Raw genomic sequence first — 22,620 nt, forward strand, 5'->3', positions numbered from 1 at the left:
AATTTAGCGAAGTGGTACGTTTTAAATTTTGGAGTATAGAAAGTTGGGAAGTTCGGATGGTTTTACTTTTTCGATAGAATTGAATGATGGTGTTGCAGTAGAAGAGAAAGTGAATTGAAGGGTAAACTGTTTTATTCACAAACACAACAACTTCCTATCTACTTTTCAACTCAGAGAGGAGAAGAGGTTTTGAAACTGTTGAATTCAGTAGTATAAAATCTACATTCAGTTTAGAGTGACAGGAATACATCACACAGTAGGCAGTATAAGATGAACCGTGTCCCCAGGTTCAGCTGGTGGACGAGATAGAAGACAACAAGGGACAAATATGTCTTTTAACTTGTCAAATACAATTGAAACCTTAGACATAGATTATATACAAGTGCTTGAACAGCGCAAACATTTTAACCATGTCGAGGACAAATAAAAAGCAAAAAAATATGACATAATTTTGGTCTCTTATGTTCTCTCTCTCTAGTCATGTACAAGAACAGCATAATGCCAGCGTCTCCAATGGCGCCCCGTTCCCTAGGGCATAGGGTGTGATTTGAGATGGCGTCCCGTTCCCTAGGGCATAGGGTGTGATTTGAGATGGCGCCCCGTTCCCTAGGGCATAGGGTGTGATTTGAGACACAGCCCAATGGCGCCCCGTTCCCTAGGGTATAGGGGTGATTTGAGATGGCGCCCCGTTTCCCTAGGGCATAGGGTGTGATTTGAGATGGCGCCCGTTCCCTAGGTATAGGGTGTGATTTGAGAAGCATCCAATGGCGCCCCGTTCCCTAGGGCATAGGGTGTGATTTGAGATGGTGCCCCGTTCCCTAGGGCATAGGGTGTGATTTGAGACACAGACCAATGGGACCATAGTGTGTGAGTTGAGATGCAGCCATTGACCTCCTATATCTAGTCAATTAGTTCATTATGACACAGTACAGAACATTCATTATGACACAGTACAGAACATTCATTATGAGACAGGACAGAACATTCATTATGAGACAGTACAGAACATTCATTATGACACAGTACAGAACATTCATTATGAGACAGGACAGAACATTCATTATGAGACAGTACAGAACATTCATTATGAGACAGTACAGAACATTCATTATGAGACAGGACAGAACATTCATTATGAGACAGTACAGAAGGTTCATTATGAGACAGTACAGAACATTCATTATGACACAGTACAGAACCTTCATTATGAGACAGTACAGAACCTTCATTATGAGACAGTACAGAAGGTTCATTATGAGACAGTACAGAAGGTTCATTATGAGACAGGACAGAACCTTCATTATGAGACAGTACAGAACCTTCATTTCTAAATTTGTGTCTCAATTGGCACCCTATTCCCTAAGTAGTGCACTACCTTTGACTAGGGCCTATGGGGTAGTGCACCACATAGGAAAAGGGTAACATTTGGGATGCACAAATACATTTGTCCACATCAGTCAGTTTAGGCTGTTTATTATCTTCCTCTATTCGTTTTTCTCAGGAGGAACGACCTCCATCAGCAGCTGGAGGTGCATGGTGATTGGCCCTGCAGGGGAGGTGAGAGGTTAAAGGTCAGATTGGACCAATCAGGCTAATTAAAAGGTGAATAATAAATAAATAAACTTTAATCAAGGTGACATCAGCTCAATCACAGCATGATCTATAGGCTCTGTGACCTTCTGAGTTGAACTCCACAATGACTGGAATTATCTAAAGGGGAAGAACTCCACTACCGCTCACTGAGGAATAAAACATTTTGATACACAAAGACCCAAGTTGCAGAAGATAATAGTGTCTGCTTCCCAAATGGCACCCTATCCCCTATATTATAGTGCACTACCTTTCACCAGGGCCCATAGGGTAGTGCACTACACAGGGAATAAGGGGCCATTTTGGGACACAAGCCAGTGTTGTCTTCTAGTGCACTACAAAGGGAATAGGCGGCCATTTTGGGATAAAGGCTCTCTCTCAACACTCAAGTGTCTGAGCAGTGGGTAGTTACTCACTCATGACCCTGCGTGTCCAGCTGAACCTGCGGTGAACGAAGGGGAAGTAGAGCAGCAGACCGCTGAGGATGAAGATGGTACAGTACAGATACTCCAGCTCTGGCTTGTCTATGATCGGTGCTAGGACCAGGTAGCAGGACACTATCACCACCAGCACTGCTATGGGAATGGGACACTGTTGGGGGACAACCAGGACATAACCACCTGTCAGTCTCACAGGAGGGATCTGGGACAGTATTGCTCTAAAAACAGGTTTAAGTGAATCTGGGATTCAGAAAAACATCAAAGCGGTTACCACCCCATTTGTTGTGGTAACCAGCTGAGGGATGTGACTGGAGAAATGGAACCACTCTAAAATGTAGAGACAGAGCTATGGATGTAAGGACTGACCGTCCACGAGCTCAACATGATAGTTGTAACTATGTTCTTCCAATAGCCAAGAGATGAACAGGACGTGGATGTATGGCAATGTGAATCTAGTCTTACCTTGACGGGCCTCTTGAGTTCCTTCCTGGTGAAGCGCATGACGATGAGAGCGAGAGCTGTGAGGCCGTAGAAAGCCCACTGGGCGAAACTGAAGTAGTTGATCAGGGTGTTGATGTCTGCTGGGATAATGTAGAATACGGCCAGAATACCCTACAACAACAACAACAACAACAGGGTAAACTGAAGTAGTTGATCAGGGTGTTGATGTCTGCTGGGATAATGTAGAGTACGGCCAGAATACCCTACAACCACAACAACAACAACAAGGTAAACTGAAGTAGTTGATCAGGATGTTGATGTCTGCTGGGATAATGTAGAATACGGCCAGAATACCCTACAACCACAACAACAACAACAACAACAACAACAACAAGGTAAACTGAAGCAGCACATTTAAGGAACTTGAGAAAAAAAAACTTTATTTCTTGGTATTTCATTACTTTTCCTAAAAGTACAAACAGTTACATTTCATTTCATTTGGGTAATGTTCTAGGAACGTTCTCCAACTGGTTTGACATTGGTAATGTTCTAGGAACGTTCTCCAACTGGTTTGACATTGGTAATTGTTCTAGGAACGTTCTCCAACTGGTTTGACATTGGTAATGTTCTCAAATAGTTCAGAGAACATTCTTCTATGGGAATGTATGTATGTTTCATACATGTTTCAGTGAACAGTGAACAGTTGGGGCCATTTTCATCTTAAAATGTTTCCTGTGAACAAATTTAAGATGTATAAATTGATATTTCGGATTAGAGGTTTGACATTGGTAATGTTCTAGGAACGCTCTTCAACTGGTTTGACATTGGGAATGTTCTCAAATAGTTCAGAGAACATTCTTCTATGGGAATGTATGTATGTTTACATGATGTCAAGGTCATATTTTTGCATTTTCTGTTCCAGGTAAAAGGTTGTTCAGATTCATTTAGATCTGTGGACCATACTTTTTTAATGGCTCAGAATATGAGCATTCCAGGAGATGTTTATATAGAAAGATACACTCTAACCCTGTATAGCCGCTAGCTCAGAATATGGCTATATATACACACTCTAACCCTGTATAGCCGCTAGCTCAGAATATGGCTATATATACACTCTAACCCTGTATAGCCGCTAGCTCAGAATATGGCTATATATACACTCTAACCCTATATAGCCGCTAGCTCAGAATATGGCTATATATACACTCTAACCCCGTATAGCCGCTAGCTCAGAATATGGCTATATATACACTCTAACCCTGTATAGCCGCTAGCTCAGAATATGGCTATATATACACTCTAACCCTGTATAGCCGCTAGCTCAGAATATGGCTATATATACACTCTAACCCTGTATAGCCGCTAGCTCAGAATATGAGCATTCCAAGAGTTGTTTATATAGAAAGATCAGTCCTTTCAGGAGCCCAGGAAATGTATTTATAAATCCCATCATAGGATGGTTCGGTAGTTGCATTTCCCAAGAGACTCCAGAGGCCAGCTGACCTAAGATGTAAACACAGAAAAACAGATTAATGGTAATGTACGTGTATCTTTGAGCCTGGTAATGTACGTGTATCTTTGAGCCAGGTAATGTACATGTGTCTTTGAGCCTGGTAATGTATATGTGTCTTTGAGCCTGGTAATGTACATGTGTCTTTGAGCCTGGTAATGTACATCTGTCTTTGAGCCTGGTAATGTATATGTGTCTTTGAGCCTGGTAATGTACATGTGTCTTTGAGCCTGGTAATGTACATGTGTCTTTGAGCCTGGTAATGTATATGTGTCTTTGAGCCTGGTAATGTATATGTGTCTTTGAGCCTGGTAATGTATATGTGTCTTTGAGCCTGGTAATGTATGTGTCTTTGAGCCTGGTAATGTATATGTGTCTTTGAGCCTGGTAATGTACATGTGTCTTTGAGGCTGGTAATGTACATGTGTCTTTGAGCCTGGTCATGTACATAGACCACTGGGGGGAAGTAATGTATAAAGTGATGGGTCAGGTTATAGGTTAGGCCACTGGAGGGCAATAATGTATAAAGTGATGGGTCAGGTTATAGGTTAGGCCACTGGGGGGCAGTAATGTATAAAGTGATGGGTCAGGTTATAGGTTAGACCACTGGGGGGCAGTAATGTATAAAGTGATGGGTCAGGTTATAGGTTAGTCCCCTGGGGGGCAGTAATGTAGAAAGTGATGGGTCAGGTTATAGGTTAGACCACTGGGGGGCCAGTAATGTATAAAGTGATGGGTCAGGTTATAGGTTAGACCACTGAGGGGCAGTAATGTATAAAGTGATGGGTCAGGTTATAGGTTAGGCCACTGGGGGGCAGTAATGTATAAAGTGATGGGTCAGGTTATAGGTTAGGCCACTGGGGGGCATAATGTATAAAGTGATGGGTCAGGTTATATGTTAGTCCACTGGGGGGCAGTAATGTAATGTATAAAGTGATGGGTCAGGTTATAGGTTAGGTCACTGGGGGGCAGTAATGTATAAAGTGATGGGTCAGGTTATAGGTTAGACCACTGGGGGGCAGTAATGTATAAAGTGATGGGTCAGGTTATAGGTTAGGTCACTGGGGGCAGTAATGTATAAAGTGATGGGTCAGGTTATAGGTTAGGTCACTGGGGTAATGTAATGTATAAAGTGATGGGTCAGGTTATAGGTTAGACCACTGGGGGCAGTAATGTATAAAGTGATGGGTCAGGTTATAGATTAGACCACTGGGGGGCAGTAATGTATAAAGTGATGGGTCAGGTTATAGGTTAGGTCACTGGGGCCAGTAATGTAATGTATAAAGTGATGGGTCAGGTTATAGATTAGACCACTGGGGGGGGGCAGTAATGTATAAAGTGATGGGTCAGGTTATAGGTTAGGCCACTGGGGGGCAGTAATGTATAAAGTGATGGGTCAGGTTATAGGTTAGACCACTGGGGGGCAGTAATGTATAAAGTGATGGGTCAGGTTATAGATTAGACCACTGGGGGGCAGTAATGTATAAAGTGATGGGTCAGGTTATAGGTTAGACCACTGGGGGGCAGTAATGTATAAAGTGATGGGTCAGGTTATAGGTTAGGTCACTGGGGCCAGTAATGTAATGTATAAAGTGATGGGTCAGGTTATAGGCCCATTATTCTTTTTATAATTCTGCAAGCTCTGTCAAGTTGGTTGTTGATCATTGCTATAATATATAATGTAATTTATCACACTTTTATCCAAAGCGACTTATTCATGCAGACATTTTATGTGTGTTTCTTCCTGGGAATTAAACCTACTGTCTTTGCACTGCAAGCACCCTGCTCTACCAACTGATGTGCAGAGATTCTCAACACGATTTAAGTCCAAACTGTAACTAGGCCACTCAGGAACATTCAAAGTCTTCTTGTTAACAACATCTTAAGGGTCCGCCCCTTTTTTTCATTTTTTGCCTAAAATCACATTCCCAAATCTAACTGCCTGTAACTCAGGCCTTGAAGCAAGTATATGCATATTCTTGGTACCATTTGAAAGGAAACACTTTGAAGTTTATGTAAATGTGAAAGGAATGTAGGAGAATATAACACAATGTATGTATAATATAGGAGAATGTAGGAGATGTACCATCATCTTGGAAATGCAAGAGAAAAGCCATAATGAATTATTCCAGCCCAGCTGCAATTTAGATTTTGGCCACTAGTTGGCAGCAGTGTGTGTGCAAAGTCAGACTGATCAAATGAACCTTTGCATTTCTGTTCAAAATTTGTCCTGGCAAATTTTCTTGTTACTTACAACCTCGTGCTAATCACATTAGCCTACGTTAGCTCACCCGCCCCCTGAAAGGGTAAACGATCCCAAAGTTCTTAAGCATCTCCAGTGTATATTTGGCCTTGTGTTTTTGGTTATTGACCTGCTGAAAGGTGAATTTGTCTCCCAGTGTTTGTTGGAAAGCAGACTGAACCAGGTCACCACTATGCTGGAAAATATGAAGACTGGTGCTCAGTCATGTGACGTGTTCAATTTACCCCAAACATAACGCTTTGTATTCAGGACAAAAAGTTAAGTTCTTAGCCACATTTTTTCAGTTTTACTTTAGTGCCTTATTGCAAACAGGATGCATGTTTAGGAATATTTTTTCTGTACAGGCGTCCTTGTTTTCAATGACATTTAGGTTAGTTTTGTGCAGTAACTGTAATGTTGTTGTTAAACTCTGTAACTGTTTTAAAGTCACCATTGGCCTCATGGTGAAATCCCTGAGCGGTTTCCTTCCTCTCCGGCCACTGAGTTAGGAAGGACGCCTGTATCTTTGTAGTGACTGGTTCCATACATAGTTTGACAGACTAAAGGACTGTAACAGAATTGTTCTAGTTTTTGTCTGGATGAAGTGAAGATGGATTACTGGGCTGAACACGCTAACAATAAGTGACTATTTGGACCATAAATGATGGACTTTATGGAACTTTATGGAACAAATCAGTCATTTATTGTCGAACTGGGATTCCTGGGAGTGCCTTCTGATGAAGATCATCAAAGGTAAGTGAAAATTTATGGTGTTATTTCTAACTTTGTTGACTCCAAAATGGCGGATATTCCTCTGGTTGTTTTGGGTTCTGAGCGCCGTTCTCAGATTATGCTTTTTCCGTAAAGTATTTTTGAAAGATTTCAAAATAAGAGGTTCACCAATTTGTACTATTTTGTGTGTATGTCCATTACATGAAATCCAAATAAAAATATATTTAAATTAGAGGTTGTAATGCAACAAAATAGGAAAAAAATCACCAAGTGTGATGAATACTTTTGCACTGTATCTCAGACTTACATTGAAGATGAGGGCAGGGGAAGGAGTGTAACGCTTCAGACTGATATAGGACAATATCTTTACCATGTGACCCTCTCTTCCTGCCACATAGGTCAACCTGAGGTGGGACAGAGCACAAACATGTCAGTTCAACATAATATTGGCAATATGTTGAACCTGAATTTGGTTTTCTTTCTTTTCACCATTTTTAACTCTGCTTGTGCTCTGTTCTTTTATAAAAGCAGATTCAATCTGTTAAACACTTTGTGACAACTGCTGATATAAAAAGGGTTTTATAAAATACATTTGTTTTGAGTAAATTTGATTAGCAAAAACAATGTCTTCCTGAAGTTGTCCCTTTACCTGCCGGCTGTGAAGCAGCTCCCATTGGCCGCTCCGAAGGTGGAGAAGACGACAAACACAGGGACTACCCACGACAGGGGGTACAGCACTCTGTCACCAAAAGTCTAAGGGGCAGAAGACGACAAACACAGGGACCACCCACGACAGGGGGTACAGCACTCTGTCACCAAAAGTCTAAGGGGCAGAAGAAGACAAACACAGGGACTACCCACGACAAGGGGTACAGCACTCTGTCACCAAAAGTCTAAGGGGCAGAAGACGACAAACACAGGGACTACCCACGACAGGGGGTACAGCACTCTGTCCCCAAAAGTCTAAGGGGCAGATGATGACAAACACAGGGACTACCCACGACAGGGGGTACAGCACTCTGTCACCAAAAGTCTAAGGGGCAGAAGACGACAAACACAGGGACTACCCACGACAGGGGGTACAGCACTCTGTCACCAAAAGTCTAAGGGGCAGAAGACGACAAACACAGGGACTACCCACGACAGGGGGTACAGCACTCTGTCACCAAAAGTCTACGGGGCAGAAGACGACAAACACAGGGACTACCCACGACAGGGGTACAGCACTCTGTCACCAAAAGTCTACGGGGCAGAAGACGACAAACACAGGGACTACCCACGACAGGGGGTACAGCACTCTGTCACCAAAAGTCTAAGGGGCAGAAGACGACAAACACAGGGACTACCCACGACAGGGGGTACAGCACTCTGTCACCAAAAGTCTAAGGGGCAGAAGACGACAAACACAGGGACTACCCACGACAGGGGGTACAGCACTCTGTCACCAAAAGTCTAAGGGGCACAAACAAGTCCCTCCGAGGAGACGGCGGGGGGGGGGGAACAATAAATCAAATGTAATTGTTTGTTGTTGAAAGAATGCTTCTTGTTTTTGCTAAGGGAGATATGATGAGCCACACCAATGGCTTCCTCTGTCTCCACCCCTCTCTATCTCCATGACGACCCTCTTACCACAGCAACAGCGGGAGACTGTAGTAGTTCCGTAGCGGTCATGGCGCTGAAGTAGGCAATGTTGACCAGCACATAGCACACAGACACCAAGGGAATACCAATGATAATGGCCAGGGGAAGGTTTCTGTTAGAGAGAGAGAGAGAGAGAGATATAGAGAGAGAGACAGAGAAATTTAGAGAGACAGAGAGTTAGTGTGAGATAGAGAGAGAAATATATAGAGAAAGAGACATATAGAGAGATAGAGAGATTTAGAGAGACAGAGAGTTAGTGTGAGATAAAGAGAGAGAGAGAGACATATAGAGAGATAGAGAGAGAGAGAGATATATATAGAGAGTGTTAGTGTGAGATATAGAGAGAGTGTTATTGTGAGATATATATAGAGAGAGAGATATATATATATAGAGAGATATAGAGAGATTTAGAGAGACAGAGAGTTAGTGATAGAGAGAATACAACCAACACATGTTACACAGAGACCAGTGTTAGTGGATTATGTAGCACACAGATAGAGAGAGAGACAGAGAGTTGATTAAACTCTTGTTGTCTCCCTAACAGGAAAGGAGGTGGCGTGTGAATGCCAAGGGAACCCAGACTTCCCCGAAAATCAGACCAATAAAACAAATACAATCATTAAAACAATTTATCTGTGGCTGAATCAATTGAGATGGCTGAATCAATTGAGATGGCTGAATCAATTGAAGTGGCTGAATCAATTGAAGTGGCTGAATCAATTGAAGTGGCTGAATCAATTGAAGTGGCTGAGAAGTGGCTGAATCAATTGAAGTGGCTGAATCAATTGAAGTGGCTGAATCAATTGAGATGGCTGAAACAATTGAGATGGCTGAATCAATTGAGATGGCTGAATCAATTGAGATGGCTGAAACAATTGAGATGGCTGAATCAATTGAGATGGCTGAATCAATTGAGATGGCTGAATCAATTGAGATGGCTGAATTAATTGAAGTGGCTGAGAAGTGGCTGAATCAATTGAAGTGGCTGAATCAATTGAGATGGCTGAATCAATTGAGATGGCTGAATCAATTGAGATGGCTGAATCAATTGAAGTGGCTGAATTAATTTTTAAGTGGCTGAATCAATTCTTAAGTGGCTGAATCAAACATTCTCAGAACCTCAAGTGGCTGAATCTATCTCATCAGAGAAATCATAAGAGCGAGGGAAACAGCGCCCCTCTGTCTCAGTATGTGTAGCAGATGTATCTGATGCTGTCTGGCCAAAATGAGTATGACATGTGGTAACATGCAGAAGCATTTGATTGGTTGATGCCAGCGAGCATTTGACTTCCTTTGATATTTTTTAAATAAAATAATTAACCAATCAGCATTGAGATGAGCTCAACTGTGGAGAGTCCTGGTGCAGCAAACCACCCCACAAGGGAGGCCACTTTGGATTTGGCTTCACACCAATCAAATCACATCCTAGGCAAAACGTCATCATTGTCAGAAAAACTTGTCCGTGGTCTGCTTGTGTTGATGGTCTGCTTGTGTTGATGTCCTGCAGTAGCTAGCTTGTGTTGATGTCAGTAACTAGCTTGTGTTGATGTCCTGCAGCTAGCTTGTGTTGATGTCCTGCAGTAACTAGCTTGTGTTGATGTCCTGCAGTAACTAGCTTGTGTTGATGTCCTGCAGTGCTTGTGTTGATGTAGCTAGCTTGTGTTGATGTCCTGCAGTAGCTAGCTTGTGTTGATGTCCTGCAGTAACTAGCTTGTGTTGATGTCCTGCAGTAGCTAGCTTGTGTTGATGTCCTGCAGTAGCTAGCTTGTGTTGATGTCCTGCAGTAGCTAGCTTGTGTTGATGTCCTGCAGTAACTAGCTTGTGTTGATGTCCTGCAGTAGCTAGCTAGCTAAATCAGCCCTTTCCTAAACCATGGATAGATGGACACGGAGATTTGGACTTCTCTGTACAGGCCAAAGATGATAACAGCGATTCTGATCAAGCCATAAATTCACAGGTTGTGCCACTGGCCTGAGACGATGTTCAATATGTAGCCTAGATATAGTAGGCTCACGTTAACTAGCTAAATAACGTAGCTGGTTCGTTGTTGCCCAGCGAGGAAGCTAGTCTAGTAAGTTATTTAGCCAGGTAGCCTAGATATAGTAGGCTCATGTTAACTAGCTAAATAACGTAGCTGGTTCGTTGTTGCCCAGCGAGGAAGCTAGTCTAGTAAGTTATTTAGCCAGGTAGCCTAGTCTACAAACTAAAAGTGTGTACTTTCTGACAGAGTCATAGACTGTATTGCGAACATGACAGAGAGGAGGATGGCATTGGTGTTCAACTGTCTACAAATAGGGTGAGTCAACAAGTTTTTTTCTACTTGAACACACACACAAGAACTATGGATAGTCACATGATATTTAGCTATGTTGATTGTATTAATTTGTTTAATGGCTTTTAAACTGGCTTGGCTTCCTCAGTGATATTACCCACGCTTGGCTTCCCAGTGATATTACCCACGCTTGGCTTCCCCAGTGATATTACCCACGCTTGGCTTCCCAGTGATATTACCCACGCTTGGCTTCCCAGTGATATTACCCACGCTTGGCTTCCTCAGTGATATTACCCACTCTTGGCTTCCCCAGTGATATTACCCACGCTTGGCTTCCCAGTGATATTACCCACACTTGGCTTCCCAGTGATATTACCCACGCTTGGCTTCCTCAGTGATATTACCCACGCTTGGCTTCCCCAGTGATATTACCCACGCTTGGCTTCCCCAGTGATATTACCCACGCTTGGCTTCCCCAGTGATATTACCCACGCTTGGCTTCCTCAGTGATATTACCCACGCTTGGCTTCCCCAGTGATATTGCCCACGCTTGGCTTCCCCAGTGATATTACCCACGCTTGGCTTCCTCAGTGATATTACCCACGCTTGGCTTCCTCAGTGATATTACCCACGCTTGGCTTTCCCAGTGATATTACCCACACTTGGCTTCCTCAGTGATATTACCCACGCTTGGCTTCCTCAGTGATATTACCCACGCTTGGCTTCCCCAGTGATATTACCCACACTTGGCTTCCCCAGTGATATTACCCACGCTGGCTTCCCCAGTGATATTACCCACGCTTGGCTTCCCAGTGATATTACCCACGCTTGGCTTCCCCAGTGATATTACCCACGCTTGGCTTCCTCAGTGATATTACCCACGCTGGCTTCCTCAGTGATATTACCCACGCTTGGCTTCCCAGTGATATTACCCACGCTTGGCTTCCTCAGTGATATTACCCACGCTTGGCTTCCCCAGTGATATTACCCACGCTTGGCTTCCTCAGTGATATTACCCACGCTTGGCTTCCTCAGTGATATTACCCACGCTTGGCTTCCCCAGTGATATTACCCACGCTTGGCTTCCCCAGTGATATTACCCACGCTTGGCTTCCTCAGTGATATTACCCACGCTTGGCTTCCCCAGTGATATTACCCACGCTTGGCTTCCCCAGTGATATTACCCACGCTTGGCTTCCCCAGTGATATTACCCACGCTTGGCTTCCCCAGTGATATTACCCACGCTTGGCTTCCTCAGTGATATTACCCACGCTTGGCTTCCTCAGTGATATTACCCACGCTTGGCTTCCTCAGTGATATTACCCACGCTTGGCTTCCCCAGTGATATTACCCACACTTGGCTTCCTCAGTGATATTACCCACGCTTGGCTTCCTCAGTGATATTACCCACGATTGGCTTCCCCAGTGATATTACCCACGCTTGGCTTCCCCAGTGATATTACCCACACTTGGCTTCCCCAGTGATATTACCCACGCTTGGCTTCCCCAGTGATATTACCCACGCTTGGCTTCCCCAGTGATATTACCCACGCTTGGCTTCCCCAGTGATATTACCCACGCTTGGCTTCCTCAGTGATATTACCCACGCTTGGCTTCCTCAGTGATATTACCCACGCTTGGCTTACCCCCCAGTGATATTACCCACGCTGGCTTCCCAGTGATATTACCCACGCTGGCTTCCTCAGTGATATTACCCACGCTTGGCTTCCCCAGTGATATTACCCACGCTTGGCTTCCCCAGTGATATTACCCACGCTTGGCTTCCCCAGTGATATTACCCACGCTTGGCTTCCTCAGTGATATTACCCACGCTTGGCTTCCTCAGTGATATTACCCACGCTTGGCTTCCTCAGTGATATTACCCACGCTTGGCTTCCCAGTGATATTACCCACGCTTGGCTTCCCAGTGATATTACCCACACTTGGCTTCCTCAGTGATATTACCCACGCTTGGCTTCCCAGTGATATTACCCACGCTTGGCTTCCCCAGTGATATTACCCACGCTTGGCTTCCCAGTGATATTACCCACGCTTGGCTTCCCCAGTGATATTACCCACGCTTGGCTTCCCCAGTGATATTACCCACGCTTGGCTTCCCCAGTGATATTACCCACGCTTGGCTTCCTCAGTGATATTACCCACGCTTGGCTTCCTCAGTGATATTACCCACGCTTGGCTTCCCAGTGATATTACCCACGCTTGGCTTCCTCAGTGATATTACCCACGCTTGGCTTCCCCAGTGATATTACCCACGCTGGCTTCCTCAGTGATATTACCCACGCTTGGCTTCCTCAGTGATATTACCCACGCTTGGCTTCCCCAGTGATATTACCCACGCTTGGCTTTCCCAGTGATATTACCCACGCTTGGCTTCCTCAGTGATATTACCCACGCTTGGCTTCCCCAGTGATATTACCCACGCTACCCACGCTTGGCTTCCCAGTGATATTACCCACGCTTGGCTTCCCAGTGATATTACCCACGCTTGGCTTCCCAGTGATATTACCCACGCTTGGCTTCCTCAGTGATATTACCCACGCTTGGCTTCCTCAGTGATATTACCCACGCTTGGCTTCCCAGTGATATTACCCACGCTGGCTTCCCAGTGATATTACCCACACTTGGCTTCCTCAGTGATATTACCCACGCTTGGCTTCCTCAGTGATATTACCCACGATTGGCTTCCCCAGTGATATTACCCACGCTTGGCTTCCTCAGTGATATTACCCACGATTGGCTTCCTCAGTGATATTACCCACACTTGGCTTCCTCAGTGATATTACCCACGCTTGGCTTCCTCAGTGATATTACCCACACTTGGCTTCCCCAGTGATATTACCCACGCCTGGCTTCCTCAGTGCTATCAACCACGCTTGGCTTCCTCAGTGCTATTACCCACGCCTGGCTTCCTCAGTGATATTACCCACACTTGGCTTCCTCAGTGCTATTAACCACACTTGGCTTCCGCAGTGATATTACCCACACTTGGCTTCCCCAGTGATATTACCCACACTTGGCTTCCTCAGTGATATTACCCACGCTTGGCTTCCTCAGTGATATTACCCACGCTTGGCTTCCTCAGTGATATTACTTACCCACGCTTAGCTTCCTCAGTGATATTACTTACCCACGCTTGGCTTCCTCAGTGATATTATCCACACTTGGCTTCCCCAGTGATATTACCCACACCTGGCTTCCCCAGTGATATTACCCACACTTGGCTTCCCCAGTGATATTACCCACACTTGGCTTCCTCAGTGATATTACATACGCTTGGCTTCCCCAGTGATATTACCCACGCTTGGCTTCCCCAGTGATATTACCCACACTTGGCTTCCTCAGTGATATTACATACGCTTGGCTTCCCCAGTGATATTACCCACGCTTGGCTTCCTCAGTGATATTACCCACGCTTGGCTTCCTCAGTGATATTACCCACGCTTGGCTTCCCCAGTGATATTACCCACGCTTGGCTTCCCCAGTGATATTACCCACGCTTGGCTTCCCAGTGATATTACCCACGCTGGCTTCCCCAGTGATATTACCCACGCTTGGCTTCCTCAGTGATATTACCCACGCTGGCTTCCTCAGTGATATATTACCCACGCTTGGCTTCCCAGTGATATTACCCACACTTGGCTTCCCCAGTGATATTACCCACGCTTGGCTTCCCAGTGATATTACCCACGATTGGCTTCCCAGTGATATTACCCACGCTTGGCTTCCCCAGTGATATTACCCACACTTGGCTTCCCCAGTGATATTACCCACGCTTGGCTTCCCAGTGATATTACCCACGCTTGGCTTCCCCAGTGATATTACCCACGCTTGGCTTCCCAGTGATATTACCCACGCTTGGCTTCCTCAGTGATATTACCCACGCTTGGCTTCCTCAGTGATATTACCCACGCTGGCTTCCCAGTGATATTACCCACGCTTGGCTTCCTCAGTGATATTACCCACGCTTGGCTTCCCAGTGATATTACCCACGCTTGGCTTCCCAGTGATATTACCCACGCTGGCTTCCTCAGTGATATTACCCACGCTTGGCTTCCCAGTGATATTACCCACGCTTGGCTTCCCAGTGATATTACCCACGCTTGGCTTCCTCAGTGATATTACCCACGCTTGGCTTCCCCAGTGATATTACCCACGCTTGGCTTCCCCAGTGATATTACCCACGCTTGGCTTCCCCAGTGATATTACCCACGCTTGGCTTCCCCAGTGATATTACCCACGCTTGGCTTCCTCAGTGATATTACCCACGCTTGGCTTCCTCAGTGATATTACCCACGCTTGGCTTCCTCAGTGATATTACCCACGCTTGGCTTCCCCAGTGATATTACCCACACTTGGCTTCCTCAGTGATATTACCCACGCTTGGCTTCCTCAGTGATATTACCCACGATTGGCTTCCCCAGTGATATTACCCACGCTTGGCTTCCTCAGTGATATTACCCACGATTGGCTTCCTCAGTGATATTACCCACACTTGGCTTCCTCAGTGATATTACCCACGCTTGGCTTCCTCAGTGATATTACCCACACTTGGCTTCCCCAGTGATATTACCCACGCCTGGCTTCCTCAGTGCTATCAACCACGCTTGGCTTCCTCAGTGCTATTACCCACGCCTGGCTTCCTCAGTGATATTACCCACACTTGGCTTCCTCAGTGCTATTAACCACACTTGGCTTCCGCAGTGATATTACCCACACTTGGCTTCCCCAGTGATATTACCCACACTTGGCTTCCTCAGTGATATTACCCACGCTTGGCTTCCTCAGTGATATTACCCACGCTTGGCTTCCTCAGTGATATTACTTACCCACGCTTAGCTTCCTCAGTGATATTACTTACCCACGCTTGGCTTCCTCAGTGATATTATCCACACTTGGCTTCCCCAGTGATATTACCCACACCTGGCTTCCCCAGTGATATTACCCACACTTGGCTTCCCCAGTGATATTACCCACACTTGGCTTCCTCAGTGATATTACATACGCTTGGCTTCCCCAGTGATATTACCCACGCTTGGCTTCCTCAGTGATATTACCCACGCTTGGCTTCCTCAGTGATATTACCCACGCTTGGCTTCCTCAGTGATATTACCCACGCTTGGCTTCCCCAGTGATATTACCCACACTTGGCTTCCTCAGTGATATTACCCACGCTTGGCTTCCTCAGTGATATTACCCACGATTGGCTTCCCCAGTGATATTACCCACGCTTGGCTTCCTCAGTGATATTACCCACGATTGGCTTCCTCAGTGATATTACCCACACTTGGCTTCCTCAGTGATATTACCCACGCTTGGCTTCCTCAGTGATATTACCCACACTTGGCTTCCCCAGTGATATTACCCACGCCTGGCTTCCTCAGTGCTATCAACCACGCTTGGCTTCCTCAGTGCTATTACCCACGCCTGGCTTCCTCAGTGATATTACCCACACTTGGCTTCCTCAGTGCTATTAACCACACTTGGCTTCCGCAGTGATATTACCCACACTTGGCTTCCCCAGTGATATTACCCACACTTGGCTTCCTCAGTGATATTACCCACGCTTGGCTTCCTCAGTGATATTACCCACGCTTGGCTTCCTCAGTGATATTACTTACCCACGCTTAGCTTCCTCAGTGATATTACTTACCCACGCTTGGCTTCCTCAGTGATATTATCCACACTTGGCTTCCCCAGTGATATTACCCACACCTGGCTTCCCCAGTGATATTACCCACACTTGGCTTCCCCAGTGATATTACCCACACTTGGCTTCCTCAGTGATATTACATACGCTTGGCTTCCCCAGTGATATTACCCACGCTTGGCTTCCCCAGTGATATTACCCACACTTGGCTTCCTCAGTGATATTACATACGCTTGGCTTCCCCAGTGATATTACCCACGCTTGGCTTCCTCAGTGATATTACCCACGCTTGGCTTCCTCAGTGATATTACCCACACTTGGCTTCCCCAGTGATATTACCCACGCCTGGCTTCCTCAGTGCTATTACCCACGCTTGGCTTCCTCAGTGCTATTACCCACGCCTGGCTTCCTCAGTGATATTACCCACACTTGGCTTCCTCAGTGCTATTAACCACACTTGGTTTCCCCAGTGATATTACCCACACTTGGCTTCCCCAGTGATATTACCCACACTTGGCTTCCTCAGTGATATTACCCACGCTTGGCTTCCTCAGTGATATTACCCACGCTTGGCTTCCTCAGTGATATTACTTACCCACGCTTAGCTTCCTCAGTGATATTACTTACCCACGCTTGGCTTCCTCAGTGATATTATCCACACTTGGCTTCCCCAGTGATATTACCCACACTTGGCTTCCCCAGTGATATTACCCACACTTGGCTTCCCCAGTGATATTACCCACACTTGGCTTCCTCAGTGATATTACATACGCTTGGCTTCCCAGTGATATTACCCACGCTTGGCTTCCCCAGTGATATTACCCACACTTGGCTTCCTCAGTGATATTACATACGCTTGGCTTCCCCAGTGATATTACCCACGCTTGGCTTCCTCAGTGATATTACCCACGCTTGGCTTCCCCAGTGATATTAACCACACTTGGCTTCCCCAGTGATATTACCCACACTTGGCTTCCTCAGTGATATTACATACGCTTGGCTTCCCCAGTGATATTACCCACGCTTGGCTTCCCCAGTGATATTACCCACACTTGGCTTCCTCAGTGATATTACATACGCTTGGCTTCCCCAGTGATATTACCCACGCTTGGCTTCCTCAGTGATATTACCCACGCTTGGCTTCCTCAGTGATATTACCCACACTTGGCTTCCCCAGTGATATTACCCACACTTGGCTTCCTCAGTGATATTACCCACGCACTGCTACTAGTGAGCAGTATATGATGCACTCACTGCACTGGTAGTCACTTTGGAATCTCTGATGAATGACAGTGGAAATCCAGTCTAAATAAGCTGCATCCCAAATGGCACCCTGTTCCTTACATAGTGCACTACTGTTTACCAGGGCCCATCGTGGACGCACCCTAAATGTCAGCTGTATGGACACTCACCTATATGGGTTTTCCAGCTCCTCTGTTATAAAGTTCAGCTGATTCCTGAGAGACAACACGTGTTTATAGAACCACGTATAAACAGGTTGGGTTGACATTCAAAACAGAAATCTCAAAACCATAAAACTGTTTTATTGAGGAAGTGATAAGAACAGAGAGATAGGATACATCCCCAATGGTACCCGACCCCCTACTTAGTGGACTACTTTAGGCTAGAGCGCTATGGGCCCTGACTAGAGCACTATGGGCCCCCCTGACTAGAGCGCTATGGGCCCTGACTAGAGCACTATGGGCCCCCCTGACTAGAGCGCTATGGGCCCTGACTAGAGCGCTACGGTACCCCCATGACTAGAGCGCTATGGGCCCCCCTGACTAGAGCATTACGGGCCCCCCTGACTAGAGCACTATGGCCCCCCCTGACTAGAACGCTATGGCCCCCCCTGACTAGAACGCTACAGGCCCCCCTGACTAGAGCGCTATGGGCCCTGACTAGAGCACTATGGGCCCTGACTAGAGCGTCACGGGCCCCCCTGACTAGAGCACTATGGGCCCCCTGACTAGAGCGCAATGGGCCCCCTGACTAGAGCACAATGGGCCCCCCTGACTAGAGCACTATGGCCCCCCTGACTAGAACGCTACGGGCCCCCCTGACTAGAGCACCACAGGCCCCCCTGACTAGAGCACTATGGGCCCCCCTGACTAGAGAACCACAGGCCCCCCTGACTCGAGCACTATGGGCCCTGACGAGAGAGCCATGGGCACCCCTGACTAGAGAGCCATGGGCACCCCTGACTAGAGCGCTATGGGCCCCCCTGACTAGAGCACTATGGGCCCTGACTAGAGAGCCATGGGCACCCCTGACTAGAGCGCTATGGGCCCCCCTGACTAGAGCGCTATGGGCCCCCCTGACTAGAGCGCTATGGGCCCCCCTGACTAGAGCGCTACGGGCCCTGACTAGAACACTACGGGCCCTGACTAGAGCGCTACGAGCCCTGACTAGAGCGCTACGAGCCCTGACTAGAGCGCTACGAGCCCTGACTAGAGCGCTACGAGCCCTGACTAGAGTGCTACGGGCCCTGACTAGAGCGCTACGAGCCCTGACTAGAGTGCTACGGGCCCTGGTCAAAAGTATTGACCTATTTAGGAAGTAGGGTGCCATTTGGGATGCAGTTGTAGTCTTACCACCCATCGTAGGCCCAGAGCCCGTTGTAAAACGCCAGTCCAATGGATCCAAAGGAGGTTGAGGCTCCTTCAAATGGGTTGGACAGATTCTCAGTGTTTCCTGGACACAAACGTGACAGTATATACATTTTAATATTCATACTTCTGACCAGGGCCCATAGGGTGTACCCAAAAGTAGTACACTACACAGTGATATTGGAAACTTCTGCATGATAATACAGGGTGGGTACTGGAATAAATGGAAAGGTTTTCATCCCAAATGGTACCCTATTCTATACAGAAGTGTCCTACTTTTGACCAGGATCCATAGGGCTCTGAGGGATAAATACTGGGCGGCAGGATAGCCTAGCTATTAGAGTGTTGGACTAGTAACCGAAAGGTTGCAAGATCGAATCCCCAAGCTGACAAGGTAAAAACATGTTGTTCTGCCCCTGAACAAGGCAGCTAACCCACTGTTCCTAAGCCGTCATTGAAAATAAGAATTTGTTCTTAACTGACTTACCTAGTTAAATAAAGGCAAAATACAATTAAAATCAATATACGGCTCTGAGGGATCCATAGGGCTCTGAGGGATGTCTGGGTTCTAGGGGATCTTACAGGGCTCTGAGGGATCCATAGGGCTCTGAGGGATGTCTGGGTTCTAGGGGATCTTACAGGGCTCTGAGGGATCCATAGGGCTCTGAGGGATGTCTGGGTTCTAGGGGATCTTACAGGGCTCTGAGGGATCCATAGGGCTCTGAGGGATGTCTGGGTTCTAGGGGATCTTACAGGGCTCTGAGGGATCCATAGGGCTCTGAGGGATGTCTGGGTTCTAGGGGATCTTACAGGGCTCTGGGGGATCTATAGGGCTCTGAGGGATGTCTGGGTTCTAGGGGATCTTACAGGGCTCTAAGGGATCTACAGTATAGGGCTCTGAGGGTTCTATAGCAATCTGAGGGCTCTGATACATCTGAGGGATCTATAGGGCTATGGGCGATCCGTAGGGCTCTGGGGGATCTGAGGCATTTATAGAGCTCTGATGGATCTATTGGGCTCTAATGGATCTATAGGGCTCAGAGATCTGAGGAAAGTATAGGCCTCTGAGGGATGTATAGGGGTCCGTAGGGCTCTTAGGGGATCTATAGGGCTCAGAGATCTGAGGGATCTGTTGGGCTCTGGGGGACCTGTTGGGCTCTGGGGGATCCGTTGGGCTCTGTCTGACTTTCTGCTCTGGGGGATCCCGTGGACCTATAGGGATCTGTCGGGCTCAGAAATCGGAGGAATTTTTAGGGCTCTGATGAATCTATAAGGCTCTGATGGATCTATAGGGCTCTGATATCTGAGGGATGTATAGGGCTCTGTGGGATCCGTAGCGCTCTGGGGGAGTCGTAGGGCTCTGATGGATCTGTAGGGCCCGGGGGGATCTACAGTATAGGGCTCTGGGGGATCTACAGTATAGGGCTCTAGGGGATCTACAGTGTAGGTCACTGGGGGATCTACAGTGTAGGGCTCTAGGGGATCTACAGTGTAGGTCACTGGGGGATCTACAGCGTAGGGCTCTGGGGGATCTACAGTGTAGGGCTCTGGGTGGAGGGGATCTACAGCGTAGTGCTCTGGGGGGTCTACAGCATATGGCTCTGGGGGATCTACAGTATAGGGCTCTGGGGGGGAGGGGGATCTACAGCGTAGGGCTCTGGGGGGTCTACAGCATATGGCTCTGGGGGATCTACAGTGTAGAGCTCAAATGGATCTGTCAGGATCAGATGGATCTGTCGGGCTCAGATGGATCTGTCGGGCTCAGATGGATCTGTCGGGCTCAGATGGATCTGTCAGGCTCTGAGGGATCTGTCGGGCTCTGAGGGATCTGTCGGGCTCTGAGGGATCTATCGGTCCCTGGGGGATCCATAGGGCTCTGGGGGATCCATAGGGCTCTGGGGGATCCAAAAATTATGCAGAAAAATTAATCCATGTTTTTGTCACTTCTAGGTTAGACTACTGCAATGCTCTATTTTCTGGCTACCCGGATAAAGCACTAAATAAACTTCAGTTAGTGCTAAATACGGCTGCTAGAATCCTGACTAGAACCCAAAATTTGATCATATTACTCCAGTGCTAGCCTCTCTACACTGGCTTCCTGTCAAAGCAAGGGCTGATTTCAAGGTTTTACTGCTAACCTACAAAGCATTACATGGGCTTGCTCCTACCTATCTCTCTGATTTGGTCCTGCCGTACATACCTACACGTACGCTACGGTCACAAGACGCAGGCCTCCTAATTGTCCCTAGAATTTCTAAGCAAACAGCTGGAGGCAGGGCTTCCTCCTATAGAGCTCCATTTTTAGGGAACGGTCTGCCTACCCATGTCAGAGACGCAAACTCGTTCTCAACCTTTAAGTCTTTACTGAAGACTCATCTCTTCAGTGGGTCATATGATTGAGTGTAGTCTGGCCCAGGAGTGGGAAGGTGAACGGAAAGGCTCTGGAGCAACGAACCGCCCTTCCTGTCTCTGCCTGGCCGGTTCCCCTCTTTCCACTGGGATTCTCTGCCTCTAACCCTATTACAGGGGCTGAGTCACTGGCTTACTGGGGCTCTCTCATGCCGTCCCTGGAGGGGGTGCGTCACCTGAGTGGGTTGATTCACTGTTGTTGTCATCCTGTCTGCTGCCCCCCCCTTGGGTTGTGCCGTGGCGGAGATCTTTGTGGGCTATACTCAGCCTTGTCTCAGGATGGTAAGTTGGTGGTTGAAGATATCCCTCTAGTGGAGTGGGGGCTGTGCTTTGGCAAAGTGGGTGGGGTTATATACTTCCTGTTTGGCCCTGTCCGGGGGTGTCCTCGGATGGGGCTACAGTGTCTCCTGACCCCTCCTGTCTCAGCCTCCAGTATTTATGCTGCAGTAGTTTATGTGTCGGGGGGCTGGGGTCAGTTTGTTATATCTGGAGTACTTCTCCTGTCCTATTCGTTGTCCTGTGTGAATCTAAAGTGTGCGTTCTCTAATTCTCTCCTTCTCTCTTTCTTTCTCTCTCTCGGAGGACCTGAGCCCTAGGACCATGCCCCAGGACTACCTGACATGATGACTCCTTGCTGTCCCCAGTCCACCTGGCCATGCTGCTGCTCCAGTTTCAACTGTTCTGCCTTACTATTATTCGACCATGCTGGTCATTTATGAACATTTGAACATCTTGGCTATGTTCTGTTATAATCTCCACCCGGCACAGCCAGAAGAGGACTGGCCACCCCACATAGCCTGGTCACTCTCTAGGTTTCTTCCTAGGTTTTGGCCTTTCTAGGGAGTTTTTCCTAGCCACCGTGCTTCTACACCTGCATTGCTTGCTGTTTGGGGTTTTAGGCTGAGTTTCTGTACAGCACTTTGAGATATCAGCTGATGTACGAAGGGCTATATAAATACATTTGATTTGATTTTGATTTGATTTGATATGTCGGGCTCTGAGGGATCCATTGGGCTCTGGGGATCTATTGGGCTCTGGGGGATCTATTGGGCTCTGGGGGATCTA

General features: G+C 46.9%; 1 protein-coding gene across 1 annotated transcript in view; it reads right to left on the reverse strand.

The window, feature by feature from the left end:
* Positions 1-741: 741 nt before the first annotated feature.
* Positions 742-22,620, reverse strand: part of LOC135565183 (b(0,+)-type amino acid transporter 1-like) — a 37,905-nt gene continuing 16,026 nt past the window's right edge. The window contains exons 5-12 of the mRNA XM_065011243.1: positions 19,132-19,231; positions 17,950-17,994; positions 8,585-8,708; positions 7,605-7,708; positions 7,263-7,359; positions 2,493-2,642; positions 2,007-2,181; positions 742-1,546 (exon numbers count right to left, since the gene is read on the reverse strand). Of these exons, the coding sequence (XP_064867315.1) occupies positions 1,485-1,546; positions 2,007-2,181; positions 2,493-2,642; positions 7,263-7,359; positions 7,605-7,708; positions 8,585-8,708; positions 17,950-17,994; positions 19,132-19,231 (857 nt within the window). The 3' untranslated portion in view covers positions 742-1,484. The remainder of the gene's footprint in view (positions 1,547-2,006; positions 2,182-2,492; positions 2,643-7,262; positions 7,360-7,604; positions 7,709-8,584; positions 8,709-17,949; positions 17,995-19,131; positions 19,232-22,620) is intronic.

This window comes from Oncorhynchus nerka, linkage group LG27 (genome assembly GCF_034236695.1).
Source record: "Oncorhynchus nerka isolate Pitt River linkage group LG27, Oner_Uvic_2.0, whole genome shotgun sequence".
Taxonomy (NCBI): Eukaryota; Metazoa; Chordata; class Actinopteri; order Salmoniformes; family Salmonidae; genus Oncorhynchus; species Oncorhynchus nerka.